The sequence below is a fragment of the Staurois parvus genome, unplaced genomic scaffold (genome assembly GCF_062004578.1).
Source record: "Staurois parvus isolate SC_StPar_1 unplaced genomic scaffold, SC_StPar_1.0 ptg001098l, whole genome shotgun sequence".
Classification (NCBI taxonomy): Eukaryota; Metazoa; Chordata; class Amphibia; order Anura; family Ranidae; genus Staurois; species Staurois parvus.
In genome coordinates this window covers 218,709-246,000 of record NW_028318894.1, presented here as the reverse complement: position 1 = coordinate 246,000, position 27,292 = coordinate 218,709, and the positions used below count along the sequence as shown (strand labels likewise).

At 46.5% G+C, this 27,292-nt stretch overlaps 1 protein-coding gene across 1 annotated transcript in view; it reads left to right on the top strand.

Moving 5' to 3' along the window:
* LOC149440265 (uncharacterized) overlaps positions 1-27,292 on the top strand; it is a 206,032-nt gene that overhangs the window by 48,400 nt on the left and 130,340 nt on the right. Inside the window, exon 6 of the mRNA XM_089658832.1 lies at positions 22,349-23,289. Coding sequence (XP_089514958.1) covers positions 22,349-23,289 — 941 coding nt within the window. The remainder of the gene's footprint in view (positions 1-22,348; positions 23,290-27,292) is intronic.

Here is a 27,292-nt window from a genome sequence, read left to right as displayed (position 1 = left end):
TGGTGAATGAGTCCAGGAGCGGGTTGCCGATGATGTTAAAGTCTCCGCCAATGAGAAGTCTGCCATGTTTGTGAGAAGAGATGGTGGAAAGGAGTTTGTGGTAGAATTGCAATTGGCTGTCGTTTGGTCCATAAACGTTTACTAGGGTATATGGTATGTCGTTGAGTTTGCAGAATAGGATATGGTAGCGCCCTTGAGAGTCTGCTATTTCCGAGATGTATTGGAAGTGTATAGAGTCTTTCACGGCTGTAATAACTCCATTTTTCTTTTTGGAGTTGGTAGCCATATAAATGTGGGTGAATCGGTGCAGTTGTAGTTTAGGGGTCTTGGCAGTTGTGAAATGTGTCTCTTGTATGAAGAGTATGTCAGCATGAAGTGTTCCGGCTTCCTTTTGGAGCATCCATCTCTTAAAAGGGGAGTTTAGGCCCCGTACATTGAGTGATGTTATATCAATAATTTTGTTGTTCGCTGGTTAGGTTGGTAGAGTAGAGGAGTTGTTTCTGTGCGTGCTAACATAGGCGAGAGAGACTTGGGGGGACAAGAGAGATTTCCATGCATTTGGTATAGTGGTGTTGGTGCGCTCGATGATGCATGTGATGTTTTCCTTCTGTTTTGGCTGGTTTCAGGTGAACAGTTGGTCCGATTGATCGACTGATGGTGCAGGGGGGAGTGGACTTAGAAGGGGGCAAAAAAAGACTTGCGGAAAATGCAAGTAGCATGGGTAGCAGGGAGTGCTACTGCAAAACAGGGGGGTGCAAACAAGCACAGGGGGGTGCAAACAAGCATAGACCAGCAAAAGGGTCATGCCAAACAATGTCTCGTAACGTGAGAATATTTTGTAAAGGGCCATTGCCAGAAAACGATATGTTGAGGTATAGTATCCGAGGAGGTAAGGATGGGTTGTACAAAGAGTGTGGTTAGTCAGGTTTATTCTGCCTCCATATGTTGCATATTGATAGGAGGGGACTGGTGGGGCTCAGCGGGTAGTATGTTCCAAGTCTTCAGTAGGTCAATTGCCTGCCTCTAGGGTTCTCATTGTATGTGTTCTGCCCTGGTGTCTGATGGTCAATTTTGTGGGGAATCCCCTTTGATAGGCTATTCCATGGTTTCGTAGGGCCTTGGTGATGTTGACCATCTTTTTTTGATTAAGAAGAGTGGCCTTAGAGAGATCCGCATATAATCTGATGTTTGTATGTGATGGCGGGAGCAGGGCGGGTTTCTGGCTGCTGTCATTATTTTTTCTTTGATATGGTAGAAGTGAATGTGGGCCAGAACGTCTCTAGGGATTGACGCTGATAAGAATGCGTGATTGGGTATTTTATGTGCTCGATCTGTGGCGAGCTCCATATCTGAGAGAGATGGGATGAGGAGTTTCATGTACTGTTGGTGTATCATTGACGATAGTTTCAGGCATACCCCTGAATTTTATATTGTTGCATCTTGAGCGATCTCCCAAATCTGCTAGTTTTAGGTGAATTTGCTCGATTTCAGAAGCGTGGTCATCATGTGCGTAAATTACATCGTTATGTGCTGTGACTATGTCTCCCATTTTTGTCTCAATATGGCGTATTCTGTGCTCTTGCTGTTGGATCGCATGTATGTCCCTCCACTTCCTCAAACTCAGTCTTTCCAAAACTGAGCTCTTAGTATTCCCTCCGCCCGCTCCTAACCTCGGAAACCACTAAGCAACTTATTCCCTCCCTGGTTATCTCTCACCTTGACTATTGTAACTCCCTCCTCATTAGCCGACCTCATCGCAGGCTATCCCCTCTTCAGTCTATCATGAATGCTGCTGCCAGACTCATCCACCTTACTAACCGTTCTGTATCTGCCACCCCTCTCTGCCAATCCCTCCACTGGGCTCCATTCAGTGTCCTCCACCCCTCTCTGCCAATCCCTCCACTGGCCTCCATTCAGTGTCCTCCACCCCTCTCTGCCAATCCCTTCACTGGCCTCAACCCCTCTCTGCCAATCCCTCCACTGGCCTCCATTCAGTGTCCTCCACCCCTCTCTGCCAATCCCTCCACTGGCCTCCATTCAGTGTCCTCCACCCCTCTCTGCCAATCTCTCCACTGGCCTCCATTCAGTATCCACCACCCCTCTCTGCCAATCCCTCCACTGGCCTCCACCCCTCACTGCCAATCCCTCCACTGGCCTCCACCCCTCTCTGCCAATCCCTCCACTGGCCTCCATTCAGTGTCCTCCACCCCTCTCTGCCAATCCCTCCACTGGCCTCCACCCCTCTCTGCCAATCCTTCCACTGGCCTCCACTCAGTGTCCTCCACCCCTCTCTGCCAATCCCTCCACTTGCCTCCATTCAGTGTCCTCCACCCCTCTCTGCCAATCCCTCCACTGGCCTCCATTCAGTGTCCTCCACCCCTCTCTGCCAATCAATCCACTGGTCTCCATTCAGTGTCCTCCACCCCTCTCTGCCAATCCCTCCACTGGCCTCCACCCCTCACTGCCAATCCCTCCACTGGCCTCCACCCCTCTCTGCCAATCCCTCCACTGGCCTCCATTCAGTGTCGTCCACCCCTCTCTGCCAATCCTTCCACTGGCCTCCACTCAGTGTCCTCCACCCCTCTCTGCCAATCCCTCCACTGACCTCCATTCAGTGTCCTCCACCCCTCTCTGCCAATCCTTCCACTGGCCTCCATTCAGTGTCCTCCACCCCTCTCTGCCAATCCTTCCACTGGCCTCCACTCAGTGTCCTCCATCTCTCTCTGCCAATCCCTCCACTGGCCTCCACTCAGTGTCCTCCACCCCTCTCTGCCAATCCCTCCACTGGCTTCCACTCAGTGTCCTCCACCCCTCTCTGCCAATCTCTCCACTTGCCTCCACTCAGTGTCCTCCACCCCTCTCTGCCAATCCCTCCACTGGCTTCCCATTGCCCAACGGTTAAAATTTAAAACATTAACAATAACATATGAAGCCATTTATAACTCTGCCCCAAATTACATCACCAATCTTGTCTCTAAATATCACCCAAACCATACTCTCCGCTTCTTGTAAGACCTCCTACTCTCTAGCTCCCTTGTCTCCTCCTCCCATGCTCTTCTCCAGGACTTCTCCAGAGCTTCCCCTGTCCTCTGGAACTCTCTACCCCAATTTATCAGACCATCACCTACTCTGCTCACTTTTGGTCAATCTCTGAAAATCTCTCTCTTCAGGGAAGCCTATCCTGCACTCAGCTAATAATGGAATCTTCTACTCCCCCTACCAGTCCATCCCCCACAGTTACTACCTTTTGTACCACTAGCCCCTCCCTCTTAGATTGTAAGCTCCCAAGATCAGGCCCTCCTATCTCTCTTGTATTGAACTGTATTGTTGCTGTATTGTCTCCCGTTATATTGTAAAGTGCTGAGCAAACTGTGCTATATAAATCCTGTATAATGATAATGTCCTGAAAGCATATTTCTCCATAATGATCCCAGACACAGATATTCATCCTAAAATGTGATCAGTAAAGTCTCCGGAGTACATGGAGATCTGCGAAATATGATGTGTCCTGGCAAAGCCCAAAGACAAAGTTCATCTTTTTTATGTTTGGAGAGGCGGTATGCACCTGGGAGCAATGTACAGAAACCTCACAGAGCGCCCCCCACAGCACCTCCTCCCAATGTCCCTCCATCCAGAGTGAGAGAATCCTATGACATCACACTGACCTCACAGCTCCTCCCTCCTCCCAATGTCCGTCCATCCAAAGTCAGAGTCCTGTGACATAACACTGACCTCACAACTCCTCCTCCTAATGTTCCACCATCCAGAATCAGAGAATCCTATGACATCACACTGACCTCACAGCTCCTTCTCCCAATGTCCCTCCATCCGGAGTCAGAGAATCCTATGACATCACACCGACCTCACAGCATCTCCTCCCAATGTCACTCCATCCGGTGTCAGAGAATCCTATGACATCACACCGACCTCATAGCATCTCCTCCCAATGTCCCTCCATCCAGAGTCAGAGAATCCTATGACATCACACTGACCTCACAGCCCCTCCTCCCAATGTCCCTCCATCCAGAGTCAGAGGATCCTATGACATCACACTGACCTCACAGCTCCTCCTCCCAATGTCCCTCCATCTGGCTTTTTTCTGATGCTCTTAGGATGTGGGGTCCCTTGGGATCCTCACATGTAAAGTGGGACTGTTGGTCCTGTGTTGTATGTAATGACATCAGAATGCTGCATTACATATGGAGAGGTGAGGAGGATTCTGGGAATATCATTTGATGTGACTCTTTGTGTTCAGATGTAGAGTTTTCCTCCTGTGAAGTCTGGAGATCATATGACATCACATTGCCTCCACCTCCCTCCCTGATAGAAGAGAGAAAGAAGAAGAAGATTCTAGAAGTCACCAGAGAGATCACTGAGCTGCTGACAGGAGAGGTGAGCGGTGCCGGGAATTCTGGGACATTCTCCAGTAACAGACAAGGGATGTGTCTGGATGGTGACTGTATCATTGTGTGTGTCAGGTTCCTATAAGGTGTCAGGGTGTCACTGTCTATTTCTCCATGGAGGAGTGGGAGTATTTAGAAGGACACAAGGATCTCTACAAGGACGTCATGATGGACAATCAGCCGCCCCTCACATCACCGGGTAAGAGGAGACTTTATTGTTAAGGAGAGAGCAGTACGGAGGATCCACCTAGATCCCCCATCATCTGATAAACACATAGAAACAATGGATTCAGTCAGTGTGTGTGTTTCCTACAGATGGATCCAGTCATGGGAACCCACCAGAGAGATGTCCCCGTCCTCTGTATTCCCGGGATTCCACACAGGAAGGTCACACCATCCCTCACCATCATCAGGTAGATGATGACAATTATTGGTAGTTGTGATTTATACACAGCATGTTTGTTACAATGAATGTTTTATTATATCTTTCAGAGTGGAATCCTCGGGGATGATAATATTGATGTTAAAGAAGAGTATAAAGAGGAGGATGAGGAGTATGGAGTGATGGAGGAGTTTTCAGAAGGACACAAGGATATGATGGAGCCACCTAATACCAGGAACCCACCAGAGAGATGTCCCCGTCCTCTGTATTCCCGGGATTCCACACAGGAAGGTCACACCATCCCTCACTATTACAAGGTTGGTGGGATGGAGGATCAAGAACATGGACTTGTAGAGATAATGTGTGAAATTTTTGTGATGTCATAATAATAAATAATAATAATAATAAATATTACATTTTACAGATGATATTTTCTGTCATTTCCTTGATTTAGAGTGGAGATCCAATCGATATAGAATTTGAGGTGAAAGCAGAAGAAGAAGAAGAGGCGTATGTGAGGGATGATCAGCAGTCTATGGAGGAGGATGGAATAACGGGGACATTTATAGAGGAGGACACTCCTACAGAGATCAGCACAGGTGGGTCATGAACACTAAATCCATTCCTCCACCCATACTGCTCACTGATTGGTCCAGAGTAGGGCGGGGACTGGGTGATATCAGCCTGTAATCCCCTGGTCACTTTCCTGAGCTGTGTTCCCCGTCCTGTATTCCTGGATTTCTCTCGGATAATCTTTCTTCTCTGTGCTGCAGACACAATTTATGTATCTAGACTGGATTTATGGAGGTTCTGGGGTTCAGCTGGCAGCAAAATGTTGATTTTTACTCTAAGCATTGCATAATGTAGGCACCCAGGACATGTGACTGGGGTCTCCTGCCTTGTGCCTGACTCCTCCAGGGGACCTTCTCTGTTATCTGCTGGCTGTGCCGGGTGGAGGGATATGTCTGTATAGTCTCAGACCCAAGTCACTGAGTGCAGTCTCAGGAGATGGGAGGCAGCGGTGTGGGACCTACATAGTTACATAGTTAGTCTGGCTGAAAAAAGACATTCCATCTAGTTGTACCATTAAAATAAAAGTTATAATCCGACACCCACAGCTGATCCACCAGAAGGCAAAAACCCAGCAAAGCGCGATCCAATCTCCTCCTGCAGGGGAAAAAAATCCTTCCTGACCCCCCGAGAGGCAATCGGATATTCCCTGGATCAACGTTAACTATAAATGTTATATCCAGTTATATTCTGTGTATCCAAGAAACAATCCAGGACTTTCCTACAGCAACCCCCCCTTATGTATTATACATGGAGATCATATCCCCCCCTTATGTATTATACATGGAGATCATATCCCCCCCTTATGTATTACACATGGAGATCATATCCCCCCTTATGTATTATACATGGAGATCATATCCCCCCCTTATGTATTATACATGGAGATCATATCCCCCCTTATGTATTATACATGGAGATCATATCCCCCTTATGTATTGTACATGGAGATCATATCCCCCTTATGTATTATACATGGATATCATATCCTCGTTATGTATTATACATGGAGATCATATCCCCCTTATGTATTATACATGGAGATCATATCCCCCCTTATGTATTATACATGGATATCATATCCCCCCTTATGTATCATACATGGTGATCATATCCCCCCTTATGTATTATACATGGAGATCATATCCCCCCTTATGTATTATACATGGAGATCGTATCCCCCCTTATGTATTATACATGGAGATCATATCCCCCTTATGTATTATACATGGAGATCATATCCCCCTTATGTATTATACATGGAGATCATATCCCCCCTTATGTATTATACATGGAGATCATATCCCCCCTTATGTATCATACATGGAGATCATATCCCCCCTTATGTATTATACATGGAGATCATATCCCCCTTATGTATCATACATGGAGATCATATCACCCCTTATGTATTATACATGGAGATCATATCCCCCCTTATGTATCATACATGGAGATCATATCCCCCCTTATGTATTATACATGGAGATCATATCCCCCCCTTATGTATTATACATGGAGATCATACCCTCCTTATGTATTATACATGGAGATCATATCCCCCTTATGTATCATACATGGAGATCATATCCTCCCTTATGTATCATACATGGTGATCATATCCCCCCTTATATATTATACATGGAGATCATATCCCCCTTATGTATCATACATGGAGATCATATCCCCCCCTTATGTATTATACATGGTGATCATATCCCCCCTTATGTATTATACATGGAGATCATATCCCCCTTATGTATTATACATGGAGATCATATCCCCCCTTATGTATCATACATGGAGATCATATCCCCCTTATGTATTATACATGGTGATCATATCCCCCCTTATGTATTATACATGGAGATCATATCCCCCTTATGTATCATACATGGAGATCATATCCCCCCCTTATGTATTATACATGGTGATCATATCCCCCCTTATGTATTATACATGGAGATAATATCCCCCTTATGTATTATACATGGAGATCATATCCCCCCCCCTTTTATATTATACATGGAGATCTTATCCCCCCTTATGTATCATACATGGAGATCATATCCCCCCTTATGTATTATACATGGTGATCATATCCCCCTTATGTATTTTACACGGTGATCATATCCCCCCCCCCTTATGTATTATACACGGAGATCATATCCCCCCTTATGTATTATACATGGTGATCATATCCCCCCCTTATGTATTATACATGGAGATCATATCCCCCCCTTATGTATTATACATGGAGATCATATCCCCCTTATGTATTATACATGGAGATCATATCCCCCTTATGTATTATACATGGAGATCATATCCCCCTTATGTATTATACATGGAGATCATATCCCCCCTTATGTATTATACATGGAGATCATATCCCCCCTTATGTATCATACATGGTGATCATATCACCCCTTATGTATTATACATGGAGATCATATCCCCCCTTATGTATCATACATGGAGATCATATCCCCCCTTATGTATTATACATGGAGATCATATCCCCCCCTTATGTATTATACATGGAGATCATACCCTCCTTATGTATTATACATGGAGATCATATCCCCCTTATGTATCATACATGGAGATCATATCCTCCCTTATGTATCATACATGGTGATCATATCCCCCCTTATATATTATACATGGAGATCATATCCCCCTTATGTATCGTACATGGAGATCATATCCCCCCCTTATGTATTATACATGGTGATCATATCCCCCCTTATGTATTATACATGGAGATCATATCCCCCTTATGTATTATACATGGAGATCATATCCCCCCTTATGTATCATACATGGAGATCATATCCCCCTTATGTATTATACATGGTGATCATATCCCCCCTTATGTATTATACATGGAGATCATATCCCCCTTATGTATCATACATGGAGATCATATCCCCCTTATGTATCATACATGGAGATCATATCCCCCCTTATGTATTATACATGGTGATCATATCCCCCCTTATGTATTATACATGGAGATAATATCCCCCTTATGTATTATACATGGAGATCATATCCCCCCCCCTTTTATATTATACATGGAGATCTTATCCCCCCTTATGTATCATACATGGAGATCATATCCCCCCTTATGTATTATACATGGTGATCATATCCCCCTTATGTATTTTACACGGTGATCATATCCCCCCCCCTTATGTATTATACACAGAGATCATATCCCCCCTTATGTATTATACATGGTGATCATATCCCCCCTTATGTATTATACATGGAGATCATATCCCCCCCTTATGTATTATACATGGAGATCATATCCCCCTTATGTATTATACATGGAGATCATATCCCCCTTATGTATTATACATGGAGATCATATCCCCCTTATGTATCATACATGGAGATCATATCCCCCCTTATGTATTATACATGGAGATCATATCCCCCCCCTTATGTATTATACATGGAGATCATATCCCCCCCTTATGTATTATACATGGAGATCATATCCCCCCCCTTATGTATTATACATGGAGATCCTACCCCCCTTATGTATTATACATGGAGATCATATCCCCCCTTATGTATTATACATGGAGATCATATCCCCCCTTATGTATTATACATGGAGATCATATCCCCCCTTATGTATTATACATGGAGATCATATCCCCCTTATGTATTATACATGGTGATCATATCCCCCCTTATGTATTATACATGGATATCATATCCCCCCTTATGTATTATACATGGAGATCATATCCCCCTTATGTATTGTACATGGAGATCATATCCCCCCTTATGTATTATACATGGAGATCATATCCCCCTTATGTATTGTACATGGAGATCATATCCGCCTTATGTATTATACATGGTGATCATATCCCCCCTTATGTATTATACATGGATATCATATCCCCCCTTATGTATTATACATGGAGATCATATCCCCCCCTTATGTATTATACATGGAGATCATATCCCCCTTATGTATCATAAATGGAGATCATATCCCCCCTTATGTATTATACATGGAGATCATATCCCCCCTTATGTATCATACATGGTGATCATATCCCCCCTTATGTATTATACATGGAGATCATATTCCCCCTTATGTATCATACATGGAGATCATATCCCCCCTTATGTATTATACATGGAGATCATATCCCCCCCTTATGTATTATACATGGAGATCATATCCCCCCTTATGTATTATACATGGAGATCATATCCCCCCTTATGTATTATACATGGAGATCATGTCTCCCTTATGTATTATACATGGAGATCATATCCCCCCTTATGTATTATACATGGAGATCATATCCCCCCTTATGTATTATACATGGAGATCATATCCCCCTTATGTATTATACATGGAGATCATATCTTCCCTTATGTGTCATACATGGTGATCATATCCCCCCTTATGTATTATACATGGAGATCATATCCCCCTTATGTATCATACATGGAGATCATATCCCCCCTTATGTATTATACATGGAGATCATATCCCCCTTATGTATTATACATGGAGATCATATCTTCCCTTATGTGTCATACATGGTGATCATATCCCCCCTTATGTATTATACATGGAGATCATATCCCCCCTTATGTATTATACATGGTGATCATATCCCCCCCTTATGTATTATACATGGTGATCATATCCCCCCTTATGTATTATACATGGTGATCATATCCCCCCCTTATGTATTATACATGGTGATCATATCCCCCTTATGTATTATACATGGAGATCATATCCCCCCTTATGTATTATACATGGAGATCATATCCCCTCTTATGTATTATACATGGAGATCATATCCCCCTTATGTATTTTACATGGAGATCATATCCCCCCTTATGTATTTTATATGGAGATCATATCCCCCCTTATGTATTATACATGGAGATCATATCCCCCCTTATGTATTATACATGGAGATCATATCCCCCCTTATGTATTATACATTGAGATCATATCCCCCCTTATGTATTATACATGGAGATCATATCCCCCCCTTATGTATTATACATGGAGATCATATCCCCCCTTATGTATTATACATGGAGATCATATCCCCCTTATGTATTATACATGGTGATCATATCCCCCCTTATGTATTATACATGGAGATCATATCCCCCTTATGTATTACACATGGAGATCATATCCCCCCTTATGTATTATACATGGAGATCATATCCCCCTTATGTATTATACATGGAGATCATATCCCCCCCTTATGTATTATACATGGAGATCATATCCCCCCTTATGTATTATACATGGAGATCATATCCCCCTTATGTATTACACATGGAGATCATATCCCCCCTTATGTATTATACATGGAGATCATATCCCCCTTATGTATTATACATGGAGATCATATCCCCCCCTTATGTATTATACATGGAGATCATATCCCCCCCTTATGTATTATACATGGAGATCATATCCCCCTTAATCTCCTCTTCTCAGTAGAGAATACATTCAGTTCCTCTAATCTTTCCTCATAGCTGATCTCCTCCATGCCTCGTATCAGTTTGGTTGCCCTTCTCTGTATTTCCTCCAGTTCCCCAATGTTATTTTTGTGAATTGGAGCCCAAAACTGAACTGCATATTCCAGATGAGGTCTTACTAATGATTTGTACCCGGGGGGGGGGGGGGGGGGTGATATCTCTCTCTCTGGAGTCTATACCTCTCCTAATACAAGAGAGGATTTTGTTCGCTTTAGAACACGCAGCTTGGCATTGCATGTCAATATTAACTTGTGATCTACTAGAACCCCCAGATCCTTCTCCACCATTGACCCCCCCAGATCCTTCTCCACCATTGACCCCCCCAGATCCTTCTTCACCATTGACCTCCCCAGATCCTTCTTCACCATTGACCTCCCCAGATATTTCTCTACCATTGGCCCCCCAGATCTTTCTCCACCATTGGCCCCCCAGATCTTTCTCCACCATTGGCCCCCCAGATCTTTCTCCACCATTGACCTTTCCAGATCCCTCTCCACCATTGCACCCCAGATATTTCTCCATTTCCCTCCAGAACCTTCTCCACCATTGACCCCCCCCCCAGATCCTTCTCCACCATTGACCCCCCCAGTTGTACCCCCCTAATATGTATGATCCATGCATATTCTTAGCCCCCCCCAGTGCAGAACCTTACATGTATCACCATTAGCCCTCATTGGCCCCATAGTCCCCCAATTACACAGAGCATTGAGGTCGGCTTGTAAGTTGGAGACATCCTGTAAGGACGTTATTCCCCGGCACAGCTTGGTGTCATCTGCAAAGACTGGAATGGGATTTATAATCTCACACCCCATATTGTTTATATATATATTAAAAAGTAAGGGTCCCAACACTGAACCCTGGGGTACCCCACTAATAACACTGACCCTTGGGGTACCCCACTAATAACACTGAACCCTGGGGTACCCCACTAATAACACTGAACCTTGGGGTACCCCACTAATAACACTGACCCTTGGGGTACCCCACTAATAACACTGAACCCTGGGGTACACCACTAATAACACTGAACCCTGGGGTACCCCAATAAGACTGACCCTTGGGGTACCCCACTAATAACACTGAACCTTGGGGTACCCCACTAATAACACTGAACCCTGGGGTACCCCACTAATAAGACAACCTTGGGGTACCCCACTAATAACACTGAGCCTTGGGGTACCCCACTAATAACACTGAACCTTGGGGTACACCACTAATAACACTGAACCTTGGAGTACACCACTAACACTGAACCTTGGGGTACCCCACTAATAACACTGAGCCTTGGGGTACCCCACCAATAACACTGACCCTTGGGGTACCCCACCAATAACACTGAACTTTGGGGTACCCCACTAATAACACTGAACCTTGGGGTACCCCACTAATAACACTGAACCTTGGGGTACCCCACTAATAACACTCATCCCTGGGGTACCCCACTAATAACACTGAACCCTGGAATATTCCACTAATAACACTGAACCTTGGGGTACCCCACTAATAACACTGAACCCTGGGGTACCCCACTAATTACTCTGATCCCTGGGGTACCCCACTAATAACACTGAACCCTGGGATATCCCACTAATAACACTGAACCTTGGGGTACCCCACTAACACTGACCCTTGGGGTACCCCACTAATAATACTGACCCTTGGGGTACCCCACTGACACCCCCAGACCATTCAGAGTATGAAAAATTAACCACTACTCTCTGAATACGATCTTTTAGCCAGTTTTCTATCCATTTACATTCAGATTTTTCCAGCCCATAGACTTTACCTTACACATTAGCCATGTGTGGGGAACTGTGTCCAAGGATACCATGTCCACCGCCACCCCTCTGTCCAAGTATACCACGTCCACCGCCACCCCTCTGTCAAAATATACCACGTCCACCGCCACCCCTCTGTCCAAGTATACCACGTCCACCGCCACCCCTCTGTCCAAGTATACCACGTCCACCGCCACCCCTCTGTCCAAGTATACCACGTCCACCGCCACCCTCTGGCCAAGTATACCACGTCCACCGCCACCCCTCTGTCCAAGTATACCGCGTCCACCGCCACCCCTCTGTCCAAGTATACCACATCCACCGCCACCCCTTTGTCCAAGTATACCACGTCCACCACCACCCCTCTGTCCAAGTATACCACGTCCACCGCCCCCCCTCTGTCCAAGGATTTGCTCACTTCCTATCTAACCTGTTTCATGATGGTTTAATCCCAACTCACCTCTACATGTTGTCTTCAATAAACATTTAAGCTTCCACTGATTACAGAATACTAATACTGTGAGTCCTGACCCTTATACTATATAACTTGTACATTACATACTCCTGACCCCTGCACTATATACTCTATGTTGTACATTACATACTCCTGACCCCTGCACTATATACTCTATGTTGTACATTACATACTCCTGACCCCTGCACTATATACTCTATGTTGTACATTACATACTCCTGACCCCTGCACTATATATTCTATGTTGTACATTACATACTCCTGACCCCTGCACTATATACTCTATGTTGTACATTACATACTCCTGACCCCTGCACTATATACTCTATGTTGTACATTCCATACTCCTGACCCCGGCACTATATACTCTATGTTGTACATTATATACTCCTGACCCCTGCACTATATACTCTATGTTGTACATTACATACTCCTGAGCCCTGCACTATATACTCTATGTTGTACATTACATCCTCCTGACCCCTGCACTATATACTCTGTTGTACATTACATACTCCTGACCCCTGCACTATATACTCTGTTGTACATGACATACTATTGACCCCTGCACTATATAATCTTTGTTGTATATGACATACTCCTTACCCTGCACTATATACTTTGGTGTGCATTACATACTCCTGACCCCTGCACTTTATACTTTATGTTGTACATTACATACTCCTGACCCCTGCACTATATAGTCTATGTTGTACATTACATACTCCTGCCCTCTGCACTATATAATCTATGTTGTACATTACATACTCTTGACATCCTGCACTATATATTCTGTTGTTCATTGCATACTCCTGATCCCTGCACTTTATACTCTGTTGTACATTATATCCTTCTGACCCCTGCACTATATACTCTATTTTGTACATTACATACTCCTGCACTATATACTCTGTTGAACATTACGTATTCCTGATCCCTGCACTTTATACTCTGTTGTACATTACATACTCCTGACCACTGCACTATATACTCTATGTTGTACATTCTATACTCTGGACCCCTGCACTATATACTCTGTTGTACATTACATACTCCTGACCCCTGCACTATATACTTTGTTGTACATTACATCCCCCTGACCCCTGCACTATATACTCTATGTTGTACATTACATACTCCTGACCTCTTGCACATTATATTCTCTTGTTCATTACATACTCCTGACCCCTGCACTATATACTCTATGTTGTACAATACATACTCCTGACCCCTGCACTATATACTCTGTTGTACATTACATACTCCTGACCCCTGCACTATATACTCTGTTGTACATTACATACTCCTTTCCCCTGCACTATATATTCTATGTTGTACATTACATACTCCTGACCCCCGCACTATATACTCTATGTTGTACATTACATACTCCTGACCCTTGAACTATATACTCTGTTGTGCAATACATATTCCTGACCCCTGCACTATATACTCTCTGTTGTACATTACATACTCCTAACCTTTGCACTATATACTGTATATTGTACATTACATACTCCTGACCCCTGCACTATGTACTCTCTGTTGTACATTACATACTCCTAACCTTTGCACTATATACTGTATATTGTACATTACATACTCCTGACCCCTGCACTTTATATTCTGTTGTTCATTACATACTCCTGACCCCTGCACTATATACTCTATGTTGTACATTACATACTCCTGACCCCTGCACTATATACTCTGTTGTACATTACATACTCCTGACCCCTGCGCTATATACTCTATGTTGTACATTACATACCACTGACCCCTGCACTATATACTCTATGTTGTACTTTACATACTCCTGACCCCTGCACTATATACTCTATGTTGTACATTACATACTCCTGACCCCTGCACTATATACTCTGTTGTACATTACATACTCCTGACCCCCTGCACTTTATTTTCTGTTGTTCATTACATACTCCTGAACCCTGCACTATATACTCTGTTGTACATTACATACTCCTGACCTCCTGCACATTATATTCTGTTGTTCATTACGTACTCCTGACCCCTGCACTATATACTCTATGTTGTACATTACATACTCCTGGCCCCTGCACTATATACTCTGTTGTACATTACATACTCCTGACTCCTGCACTATATACTCTATGTTGTACATTACATACTCCTGACCCCTGCACTATATACTCTGTTGTACATTATATACTCCTGACCCTTTGCACTTTTTTTCTGTTGTACATTACATACTCCTGACCTCCTGCACATTATATTCTGTTGTTCATTACATACTCCTGACCCCTGCGCTATATTCTCTATGTTGTACATTACATATTCCTGACCCCTGCACTATATACGCTATGTTGTACATTACATACTCCTGACCCCTGCACTATATACTGTGTGTTGTACATTACATACTCCTGACCCCTGCACTATATACTCTATGTTGTACATTACATACTCCTGACCCCTGCACTATATACTCTGTGTTGTACATTACATACTCCTGACCCCTGCACTATATACTCTATGTTGTACATTACATACTCCTGACCCCTGCACTATATGCTCTATGTTGTACATTACATACTCCTGACCCCTGCACTATATACTCAATGTTGTACATTCCATACTCCTGACCCCTGCACTATATACTCTATATTGTACATTACATACTCCTGACCCCTGCACTATATACTTTGTTGTAAATTACAAATCCCTGACCCCTGCATTATATACTCTATGTTGTACATTACATACTCCTGACTTCTGCTCTCCCCCCTCCCCCACTGCTATATATACACATAATATTGATTCTCTTTTTGTAAGGGACCACCCGGCGGTACCACTAGCACTCCACTAAATAGGTGTTCCCAGAGCACGGAGTCTAAGTCCCAGGGTGCTTGTTCACCAGGGCCCCTGATGGTGGGGATGGACTTGGAGCTCCCCGAGACCAGGTCGTGGCTACTGGGTAAACCCATCAGTGGTAGTGTTATACGCCGAGGGCTCCCACGGGGAAGATCCTGATATGAGGAGGTCAGAAGACCCCACTGGGAGGGATGGATGGATGGATGGCTGAGCAGGTGCAAAGTCAGACAAGCGGGGTCGGTAACAGGGAGGACGGTACGGTACAAGGCAGCGGGCAGAGAATAGTCGGGTCACACGCCAGGTCAGTAACAGCAGGTCAGATCCAATAGGGGGCATTCAAGAGAGAGGTCAGGCAAAGCAAGGGTCTGGGCAGGAGAATACAGCAAGGTCAGAGCACAATCCGGGTCAGCAACTTACAATTCACAGGTTCGCAGGATACAGGATACAGGGAAGACCAGAAGGCACTGAATGACAGCTCAGGGCCATTTAAATATCCCGCCCTGCGCTGCCATTGGTGCCCAGCGGGTGGCCGCGGCTTCTACTGCGCATGCGCGAACTCGAACGCCGCGGCCGTCCCGGACCTAGTGCCCGAGTGCCTGAACAGGGTGGCGCACTGCGCCTGCGCCGGGACCATCGCGGCAGGGATCGAGGAGATCCCTGACATTGCCCTCCCCTACGGGCAACCTCCGGATGCCCACCCGATCTCTCCACCACGGGTGATCGCGAAAAAACCTCTGGACAAGTCTGGGTGCATAGACATTATGGGCTGGTTCCCAAGAATTGTCCTCAGGGCCGTAGCCCTTCCATTTGATTAGGAATTGGGTCTGGCCCCCCCTCCTTCGGCACTTCAGGATTGTTTCTACCTCAAATTCTTCTTCTCCTTCGACCGTTATGGCCTCCGGAGGTCTAGATTCTCGGTCAGGGAAGGCATCTGGGATCACTGGCTTCAGCAGGGACACATGGAAGACTGGGTGGATCTTGAGTGTGTCAGGGAGGACAAGTTCGTAAGCCACCTCGTTGACCATCCGCTTAACGCAAAAGGGTCCTATAAATTTAGGTCCCAATTTCTTTGAGGGGCAAAGCATCTTTAAGTTGGATGTAGACAACCAAACCTTCTCTCCGGACCGCAATACCAGATCTCCCCTTCGTTTCTTGTTAAATGCCTTCTTGTAGTCTTCTTGGGCCCGAATGATGGCTTCCTGTAGCTTCTTGTTGTTCGAGGAGAAGAATGTCAATGTATCCTGCGTTGCTGGAACTGGGCATTCAGGGACCAAGTCCGGGAGGAAGATAGGGTGAAACCCATAATTGGAAAAGAACGGGGACTGCCCCGTTGCCGAATGGCACGCGTTGTTGTACGCGAATTCCACCAAGGGTAGAAGTGGTATCCAGTCATCCTGGGCAAAAGATGTATAGCAGCGCAGGTATTGCTCCAGAGTCTGGTTGGTTCTTTCGGTCTGTCCGTTGGACTGAAGGTGGAATGCAGAAGAGAGGGACAGTTGGATGTCCAGGGCTTTACACAGAGCCCTCCAAAATCTTGAGGTAAACTGAACCCCTCGGTCTGAGACAATGTCTTTAGGGACCCCGTGCAGTCTTACAATTTCTTGAATGAATACTCGCGCAGTTTCGGCTGCCGATGGAGTCTTCCTTAATGGTATGAAGTGGGCCATCTTAGATAAACGGTCCACGACCACAAGGATTGCTGTGTGGTCTAGTGATGGTGGGAGCTCGACTATAAAATCCATCGAAATCTTCTGCCAAGGCCGTTCGGGAATCGGTAAAGGCCGCAGACGACCCCAAGCCTTGCACCTTGATGGTTTGTTCCTCTGGCAGGTGATGCAGGATTTTACATAGTGTTTGCAATCTTTAGCCATATTAGGCCACCAGAAGGAGCGTCGGAGGAGCTCTAGGGTCTTGGCCTAGCCAAAGTGCCCTGCCATCGGGTGGTCATGGCAATGTCCCAAGACCAGGGTTCGGGTTTCCTCTGGCACCATAATCCGATCCTCCTTCCATAGGAGTCCCCCCTTGTTCTGGAGGGGCACCCCGGCTGGGATGGGTATGGCCGTGGATGCCTCCATTATCTTGGACCGAAGGTCCGTCTGGAGCGCCAAGAAGTTTCCCGAGGACAGGATAGTGTCGGGCGCTGGGACCTCCTTGGCGTCCTCGTACATGCGTGACAACACATCTGGCTTTGTATTCTTTGATCCCGGCCTGTACATAATGTGGAAATTAAATCTTAAGAAGAACAGTGCCCATCTCGCCTGTCGTGGGCGTAAGCGTTTGGCGGTCCTCAGGTACTCCAGATTCTTGTGATCTGTAAATATCAAGATGGGGTGTGAGGCACCTTCCAGCAGGTACCTCAATTCCTCTAACGCTGTCTTAATAGCCAGAAGTTCACGATCGCCGATATCGTAGTTCCTTTCCGCCGGGGTGAGTTTCCGTGAGAAGAATGCCACAGGATGGAGCAATTCCCTGGTGCCCTTTCGCTGGGATAGGATGGAACCTACTGCATTCTCCAATGCATCTACCTCCAAGATGTAGGGTAAGGCGGCATCTGGGTGACCCAGGATGGGTGCCGAGGTGAATAGCTTCTTCAAAGCTTCAAAAGCTCCCTGCGCCTCTGGCGTCCACCTGAACCGAGTTCCAAGCTTGGTTAGCTGAGTAATGGGGGAGACCAGACCCGAGAAGTTCTTGATGAACTTGCGGTAAAAGTTTGCGAACCCAACAAACCGTTGGACGCCTTTCCTGTCTGTGGGTTCAGGCCAATCCAGTATTGCAGAGACTTTCTGAGGGTCCATCGCGACCCCCGCAGTGGAGATAATCAGACCCAGAAAAATAATGCTGGATTGTTCAAAGCAACATTTGTCAGCCTTGGCGTACAAGACGTGCTGCCGCAACCGCCCCAATACCCTTGCTACATGAACTCTGTGCTCCCCCAGAGAAGGTGAAAAAATCAAAATATCGTCTAAGTAGATGATAACAAAGACATCCAGGAAATCCCTAAAAATGTCGTTCACAAAGTGTTGGAAAGTGGCCGGAGCATTGCACAGACCGAACGGCATGACCAGATATTCGAAGTGGCCAAAGCGGGTGCGGAATGCCATTTTCCACTCGTCCCCCTCCCTTATGCGAACCAAGTTGTAAGCTCCCCTTAAATCCAGTTTTGTGAACACCACTGCAGCCTTTAAACTCTGAAATAACTCTGGTACCAATGGCAGGGGGTAACGGTTTTTGATTGTGACTCTATTCAACTCCCGGTAATCAATACACGGTCTCAAGGTCCTGTCTTTTTTTTCTACAAAGAAAATCCCTGCCCCTGCCGGAGAGGTAGAGGGGCGGATGAATCCCTTCTGGAGGCTGTCTTCAATGTATTCCCTCAGAGCCCCCAATTCGAGCTCCGAAAGGGGGAAGATCCGCCCAAAAGGGATCTCTGAGCCAGGTAACAGGTCAATCGGACAGTCATACGGGCGGTGGGGGGGTAGAGTATCTGCTCCCAGTTTACTGAATACATCAAGGAATTCTTGATAGGCTTGCAGGAATGACCTGCCTTAAGTCGGCATCCCCTTCCAAGCACACGAGGACCTGGGGGACCCCCAGGTCCAAAGTGCGGCAGTGTTCCCAACAGCATGGGGAAGGGAACGAGACTACCCTGGTCTCCCAGTCAATTTGGGGGTTATGAGCCCGTAACCATGGGAGCCCCAGAATGACTGGGAAAAGGGGTGATACGATAGCATCCAAGCGGAGGAGTTCCTGGTGTTGGCTGGCAATGGTGGTGGCAATGGAAGGGGTCTCCTGGTTAACCACCCCTGATCTTATCCGGGACCCATCGGCCAGAAATATGTTGAACCCCTTTTCTTTTGGTTGGAGGGGAATACCCTGCTGGTGAGCAAAATTAATATCTACAAAACAGCTGCATGCCCCCGAGTCAATTATGGCTGTCACTTCCACGGTCCTTTCTGGCAGCTGAAAGGAGAGGGGTACAACTAAGTATTGGGAATAATGAACATCGCCAACAGATAAGGAAGAAGAGGTGCACTTACTCAGTTTCTGCGGACAGGATCGTACCATGTGACCAGCTTCACCACAGTAGAGGCATAGGTTCTGGGAGCGTCTGCGCTGGCGTTCCTCTGGAGATAGCTTAGGTCGTGCTAGGCCTAGCTGCATGGGTTCAGGAGTATCCTCCGGTGGTGGGTTCTGGAAATGTGGCCTAGTGGATTGGCTGGGACCCTGGAAAGACCCCCAGGAAATTCCACGACCCTGACTGGACCTCTCAAACCTGCATTCCCGCAGTCTACGGTCAATCTTGATGGTTAGTGCAATTAAGTCTTCTAGCGCCTCAGGCATTTCTACCCGGGCGAGCTCGTCTTTCAGGGCCTCTGACAGGCCCATACGGAACTGGTGCACAAGAGCAAACTCGTTCCAGCGTGTGTCCCCCATCCAACGCCTAAAATCAGAGGCGTATTCCTCTGCCGCTCGTCGGCCCTGCCGGAGCGTGTACAAGATTGCTTCAGCCGAAGCTGCCCGCTGTGGGTCATCGTATAAGATGGCCATTGCGTCAAAAAAAACGTTAACTGAGCCTAGGTGGGGGTTGTTGTTCCCTCTTAGTCGGTGGGCCCAGTCTTGGGGTTCACCCTGCAGGAGGGAGATGACAAACCCCACCTTTACTGATTCCGTCAAAAAGGTACGAGGTTGTAACTCGAAGTAGAGAAGGCAGGACTCACGGAACGACCTGAAGTGTGTGCGGTCCCCGTGAAAACGCTCCGGTAAGGGTACTCGGGGTTCGGCCATAGGAAGTGGTGCAGGAGCCCCTGAAGCGGGCTCAGGGGCCGCTACAGGCGGAGGTGCAGGGACCGGAGCCTGTGGTGCAGGGACAGATATAGTGCAGGCCTGGAACCGATTTTCAATCTGTAAACATCTGTCCTGTAATACGTTTACAGCTTGTGTCAGGGTAGCCAGGTGCCTACAAACTTCCTCCAGCGGGGGAAACTTCCTCCAGGGTCCTCCTCGAGGCTCCGTCATGGCCTTCTGGTACTGTAATGGACCACCCGGTGGTACCACTAGCACTCCACTAAATAGGCGTTCCCAGAGCACGGAGTCTAAGTCCCAGGGTGCTTGTTCACCAGGGCCCCTGATGGTGGGGATGGACTTGGAGCTCCCCGAGACCAGGTCGTGGCTACTGGGTAAACCCATCAGTGGTAGTGGTATACGCCGAGGGCTCCCACGGGGAAGAGCCTGATATGAGGAGGTCAGAAGACCCCACTGGGAGGGATGGATGGATGGCTGAGCAGGTGCGAAGTCAGACAAGCGGGGTCGGTAACAGAGAGGACGGTACGGTACAAGGCAGCAGGCAGAGAATAGTCGGGTCACATGTCAGGTCAGTAACAGCAGGTCAGATCCAATAGGGGGAATTCAAGAGAGAGGTCAGGCAAAGCAAGGGTCAGGGCAGGAGAATACAATCCGGGTCAGCAACTTACAATTCACAGGTTCGCAGATACAGGATACAGGGAAGACCAGAAGGCACTGAATGACAGCTCTGGGCCATTTAAATATCCCACCCTGCGCTGCCATTGGTGCCCAGCGGGCGGCCGCGGCTTCTACTGCGCATGCGCAAACTCGAACGCCGCGGCCGGCCCAGACCTAGTGCCCGAGTCCCTGCACAGGGCGGCACACTGTGCCTGCGCCGGGACCATCGCGGCGGGGATCGAGGAGATCCCTGGCACTTTTGTTCCCCCCATTTCCTCCCAGCTGGACATTTTATATCGGATGATGTGATTGGAGCACAGACTTTTACATGGTGATAATAATGTGATAACATCCTCCAACTTTGGACCCTTAAACAGAAAGTGATAATGAGGGAGGAGTCAATACCCCAATGATGGTGGTCTTCAGGATCAGTCCAGTCTTCATCTTGGTTGTTCTCCCCCCATCCTCACTCTCTGACCTCTGGTGGGGCTCAGCCCCGCTGTTCTTCATGACTAAATCATGGACTAAATAAGGAAGTGCAGTACTTCTTGTGTTGGGAAGATGGCGATGAGTGATAGAGGGGGTGGGGACCCTCGTCCTATAATCCCCTCATCACTGTCCCTCCTATAAAAGACAGTTCTGGTTGTTTCCTCACTCTCTGACTAAGGTCCATGAATAAAGAAATGACCTGGTAGGAGATCAGAGGAGCCATTTCCTAGTTCCCTTGAGGGTGGAATTGTAAGCTCCTCAGAGACCAAGCTGCCTGATGTGGGCGGAGTCCTGGTTTGGGGGAACCAATCAGCTCCTGTCTAGTAATCCTCTTTGTCTTTGTATTTTAGTCCATGGTCGGGAGATGAGGAAAACCTCCGAGGATTGTCTCACTGTGTCTCCAGACTGGAAAGTAGAAGATGAGGACATCACACAGTATAGTCCAGGAGAAAACCCGGCTCCCTCCAATGTCCATCCGGCACCACCCAGTGTAGATGGACCATCGGATTCGTCGTATCCGGAGGAACCTCAGACTGTGCGGGACCCGGCCGGCCTTCCAACAGGGAAGAGGTTCTCCTGTACTGAGTGTGGGAAGGGTTTCCGATATAAATCCAATCTTAATGAGCATATAAGATCTCACACGGGAGAGAAGCCGTATTCCTGTCCTGAGTGCGGGAAATGTTTTTCACGGAATTCAATTCTTTACTTACATCAGAGATCTCACATGGGGGAGAAGCCGTATTCCTGTCCTGAGTGTGGGAAATGTTTTTCACGGAAGTATCTTCTTTACTTACATCAGAGATCTCACACGGGAGAGAAGCCGTATTCCTGTCCTGAGTGTGGGAAATGTTTTTTACAGAAGACCAGTCTTTACATACATCAGAGATCTCACACAGGGGAGAAGCCGTATTCCTGTCCTAAGTGCGGGAAATGTTTTTCAAGGAAGTCCTATCTTTACATACATCAGAGATCTCACACGGGAGAGAAGCTGTATTCCTGTCCTGAGTGCGGGAAAAGTTTTTCACAGAAGGCAAATCTTTACACACATAAGAGATCTCACACGGGAGAGAAGCCGTATTCCTGTCCTGAGTGTGGGAAATGTTTTTCACAGAAGTCCCATCTTTACACACATCAGAGATCTCATACAGGTGAGAAGCCATATTCCTGTCCTGAGTGTGGGAAATGTTTTTTAGAGAAGCGCAGTCTTTACAGACATCAGAGATCTCACACTGGGGAGAAGCCATATTCCTGTCCTGAGTGTGGAAAATGTTTTTCAGATAAGTCCAGTGTTTACAGACATCAGAGATCTCACACGGGAAAGATGCCGTATTATTGTCCTGAGTGCGGGAAATGTTTTTCAGACAAGTCCAGTCTTAATAAACATCAAAGCTCTCACATGGGAGAGAAGCCATATTCCTGTCTTGAGTGAGGGAAATGTTCCTCACTGAAGTCCTGTCTTCCTGTACATCAGGGGTCCCACACAACCCTGGAGGTGTATTAGTGCCTTGAGTGCGGGAAATGTCTTCTAGATGAATGTTGCTGGACATCCCAGCTCTCATGTGGGGAAGAAGCCCCCCCTGATATACACCTCAGATATACTCCATGGCTGATCTTCATCATGGAAGGAACAGTCCATAAGGAGATCAGAGGTCCCTAAAGACATGGATGAAGTGTGGGACCGGGTTGGCCATTGATGGCAGGAGAAGAATAAAAATGGAGTCCTGACCTGTGATTGGCTGAGTACATTTGTGGTGGGAGATTTCACAAACACTTGGAGGTCTATTATTGATACTTTGTGGACAAATGTTCCAAGCACTCATTAGGCCCACAGTTGGAGGTGAGGACAATACTTGCATGGTGGGGGATCACTGAAGAGGTGGGTGGTAATAAAATGTCCCAATTCTAGAAGAGTGACTGATGGTGTACACATGGAAGCAATGGAATTGTGTGTATACCGGGAATGAAGGAGTGATTGGTGAATGCACATATTGGGACTTTCCCCTGTCTTTCTCCATACATGTTTCTTGTATGTTTCCCGTGATACAAATGTCTGTGTATATGATCGGCACATGATGGTCTGTCTATGACAAACATTTCATTGATCTGATCATTTCCATGGTGATTGTGGACACATTGTGATTGGTTGATGGGGGATGGAAAGCACAGAGAGCAGGAAGTAGAGCGCCATCCTTTCTACCTTTCTCTATTCCTAGTTCAGATTTGTAGCAGAAATCCCCAACATGTAGCAATACACGGACAATTGATATCAGACAATGAGGCAGAGGAAGGCCAATCATGAAGCTGGGGGTGGTGCAGCATAGACTGGAACAGGGTCCTCCAGGAGTGCAGCTCACACTGCGGGCAGAACTCCTCCTACTGGGACATTCAGGCTTCACACAGCTACAGCTGCACTCCCGGGACTGCCACGCCTGGACTGTATATGGGGCGGGTGTGGAGGGATGAGGAGCAGGGATTGGCTAATGGAAAGTGGGGGCATCTCTGAGTTACCGATGGATATACAGTATATGGAGATCAAGGAGAGTTCATCTTCTGCCGGCTATAGATGGGACCCTTCAACAGTTGGAGTATAGGGGATGATAATGACTGGGTCAAATCTGCAGAGAAGATGGGGTAATGGGATCTCCTTGGATGAAGTGGGGTAGAGGTGTCTGCTAGTCTGAGAAGCAGAGCGGACGTGGGGGAGGGTAAAGGTGTCTGCTAGCTGTGTCCACATGTGAGAAGTAGAGCAGAAGTGGGGGAGGGTAGAGGTGTCTGCTAGTGGTGTCCACTTGTGAGAAGTAGAGCAGAAGTGGGGGAGGGTAGAGGTGTTTGCTAGCAGTGTCCACGCATGAGTAGAGTGAAAGTGCGGGAGGGTAAAAGTGTCTGCTGGCGGTTGGTGGTCAATGTAGCGTCTCCTGACATTGGTGGTCAGTGCAGTGTCTCCTTAGATTGGTGATCAATGTGGTTCTACCTTGCATTGGTGATCAGGTTAGTTCCTCCTTATATTTGTGGTCAGTGTAGTGTCTCCTTACATTGGTGGTCAGTGTAGTGTCTCCTTACATTGGTGGTCAGTGTAGTGTCTCCTTACATTGGTGGTCAGTGTAGTGTCTCCTTACATTGGTGATCAGTGTAGTGTCTCCTTACATTGGTGGTCAGTGTAGTGTCTCCTTACATTGGTGGTCAGTGTAGTGTCTCTTTACATTGGTGATCAGTATAGTTCCTCCTTACATTGGTGGTCAGTGTAGTTCCTCCTTACATTGGTGGTCAGTGTAGTTCCTCCTTACATTGGTGGTCAGTGTAGTGTCTCTTTACATTGGTGGTCAGTGTAGTTCCTCCTTACGTTGGTGGTGAGTGTAGTGTCTCCTTACATTGGTGATCAGTGTAGATCCTCCTTACATTAGTGATCAGTGTAGATCCTCCTTACATTAGTGATCAGTGTAGTGTCTCCTTACATTGGTGGTCAGTGTAGTGTCTCCTTACATTGGTGGTCAGTGTAGTGTCTCTTTACATTGGTGATCAGTATAGTTCCTCCTTACATTGGTGATCAGTGTAGTGTCTCCTTACATTGGTGGTCAGTGTAGTTCCTCCTTACATTGGTGGTCAGTGTAGTTCCTCCTTACATTGGTGATCAGTGTAGTGTCTCCTTACATTAGTGATCAGTGTAGATCCTCCTTACATTGGTGATCAGTGTAGCGTCTCCTGACATTGGTGGTCAGTGTAGCGTCTCCTTACATTGGTGATCAGTGTAGTTCCTCCTTACATTTGTGATCAGTGTAGTTCCTCCTTACATTTGTGGTCAGTGTAGTGTCTCCTTACATTAGTGATCAGTGTAGTTCCTCCTTACATTGGTGGTCAGTGTAGTGTCTCCCTACATTGGTGATCAGTGTAGCGTCTCCTGACATTGGTGGTCAGTGTAGCGTCTCCTTACATTGGTGATCAGTGTAGTTCCTCCTTACATTGGTGATCAGTGTAGTGTCTCCTTACATTGGTGGTCAGTGTAGTGTCTCTTACATTGGTGGTCAGTGTAGTGTCTCCTTACATTAGTGATCAGTGTAGTGTCTCCTTACATTGGTGGTCAGTGTAGTGTCTCCTGACATTGGTGGTCAGTGTAGCGTCTCCTTACATTGGTGATCAGTGTAGTTCCTCCTTACATTGGTGATCAGTGTAGTGTCTCCTTACATTGGTGGTCAGTGTAGTGTCTCTTACATTGGTGGTCAGTGTAGTGTCTCCTTACATTAGTGATCAGTGTAGTGTCTCCTTACATTGGTGGTCAGTGTAGTTCCTCCTTACATTGGTGGTCAGTGTAGTTCCTCCTTACATTGGTGATCAGTGTAGTGTCTCTTTACATTGGTGGTCAGTGTAGTTCCTCCTTACGTTGGTGGTGAGTGTAGTGTCTCCTTACATTGGTGATCAGTGTAGATCCTCCTTACATTAGTGATCAGTGTAGTGTCTCCTTACATTGGTGATCAGTGTAGTGTCTCTTACATTGGTGGTCAGTGTAGTGTCTCCTTACATTAGTGATCAGTGTAGTGTCTCCTTACATTGGTGGTCAGTGTAGTTCCTCCTTACATTGGTGGTCAGTGTAGTTCCTCCTTACATTGGTGATCAGTGTAGTGTCTCTTTACATTGGTGGTCAGTGTAGTTCCTCCTTACGTTGGTGGTGAGTGTAGCGTCTCCTTACATTGGTGATCAGTGTAGTTCCTCCTTACATTGGTGATCAGTGTAGTGTCTCCTTACATTGGTGATCAGTGTAGTGTCTCCTTACATTTGTGGTCAGTGTAGTGTCTCCTTACATTTGTGGTCAGTGTAGTGTCTCCTTACATTGGTGGTCAGTGTAGTTCCTCCTTACATTGGTGGTCAGTGTAGTTCCTCCTTACATTAGTGATCAGTGTAGTGTCTCCTTACATTGGTGATCAGTGTGGTTCCTCCTTACATTTGTGATCAGTGTAGTTCCTCCTTACATTGGTGGTCAGTGTAGTGTCTCCTTACATTGGTGATCAGTGTAGTTCCTCCTTACATTGGTGATCAGTGTAGTTCCTCCTTACATTGGTGATCAGTGTAGTTCCTCCTTACATTGGTGGTCAGTGTAGTGTCTCCTTACATTGGTGATCAGTGTAGTGTCTCCTTACATTGGTGATCAGTGTAGCGTCTCCTTACATTGGTGATCAGTGTAGTATCTCCTTACATTGGTGATCAGTGTAGTTCCTCCTTACATTGGTGATCAGTGTAGTTCCTCCTTACATTGGTGGTCAGTGTAGCGTCTCCTTACATTTGTGGTCAGTGTAGTGTCTCCTTACATTGGTGGTCAGTGTAGTGTCTCCTTACATTG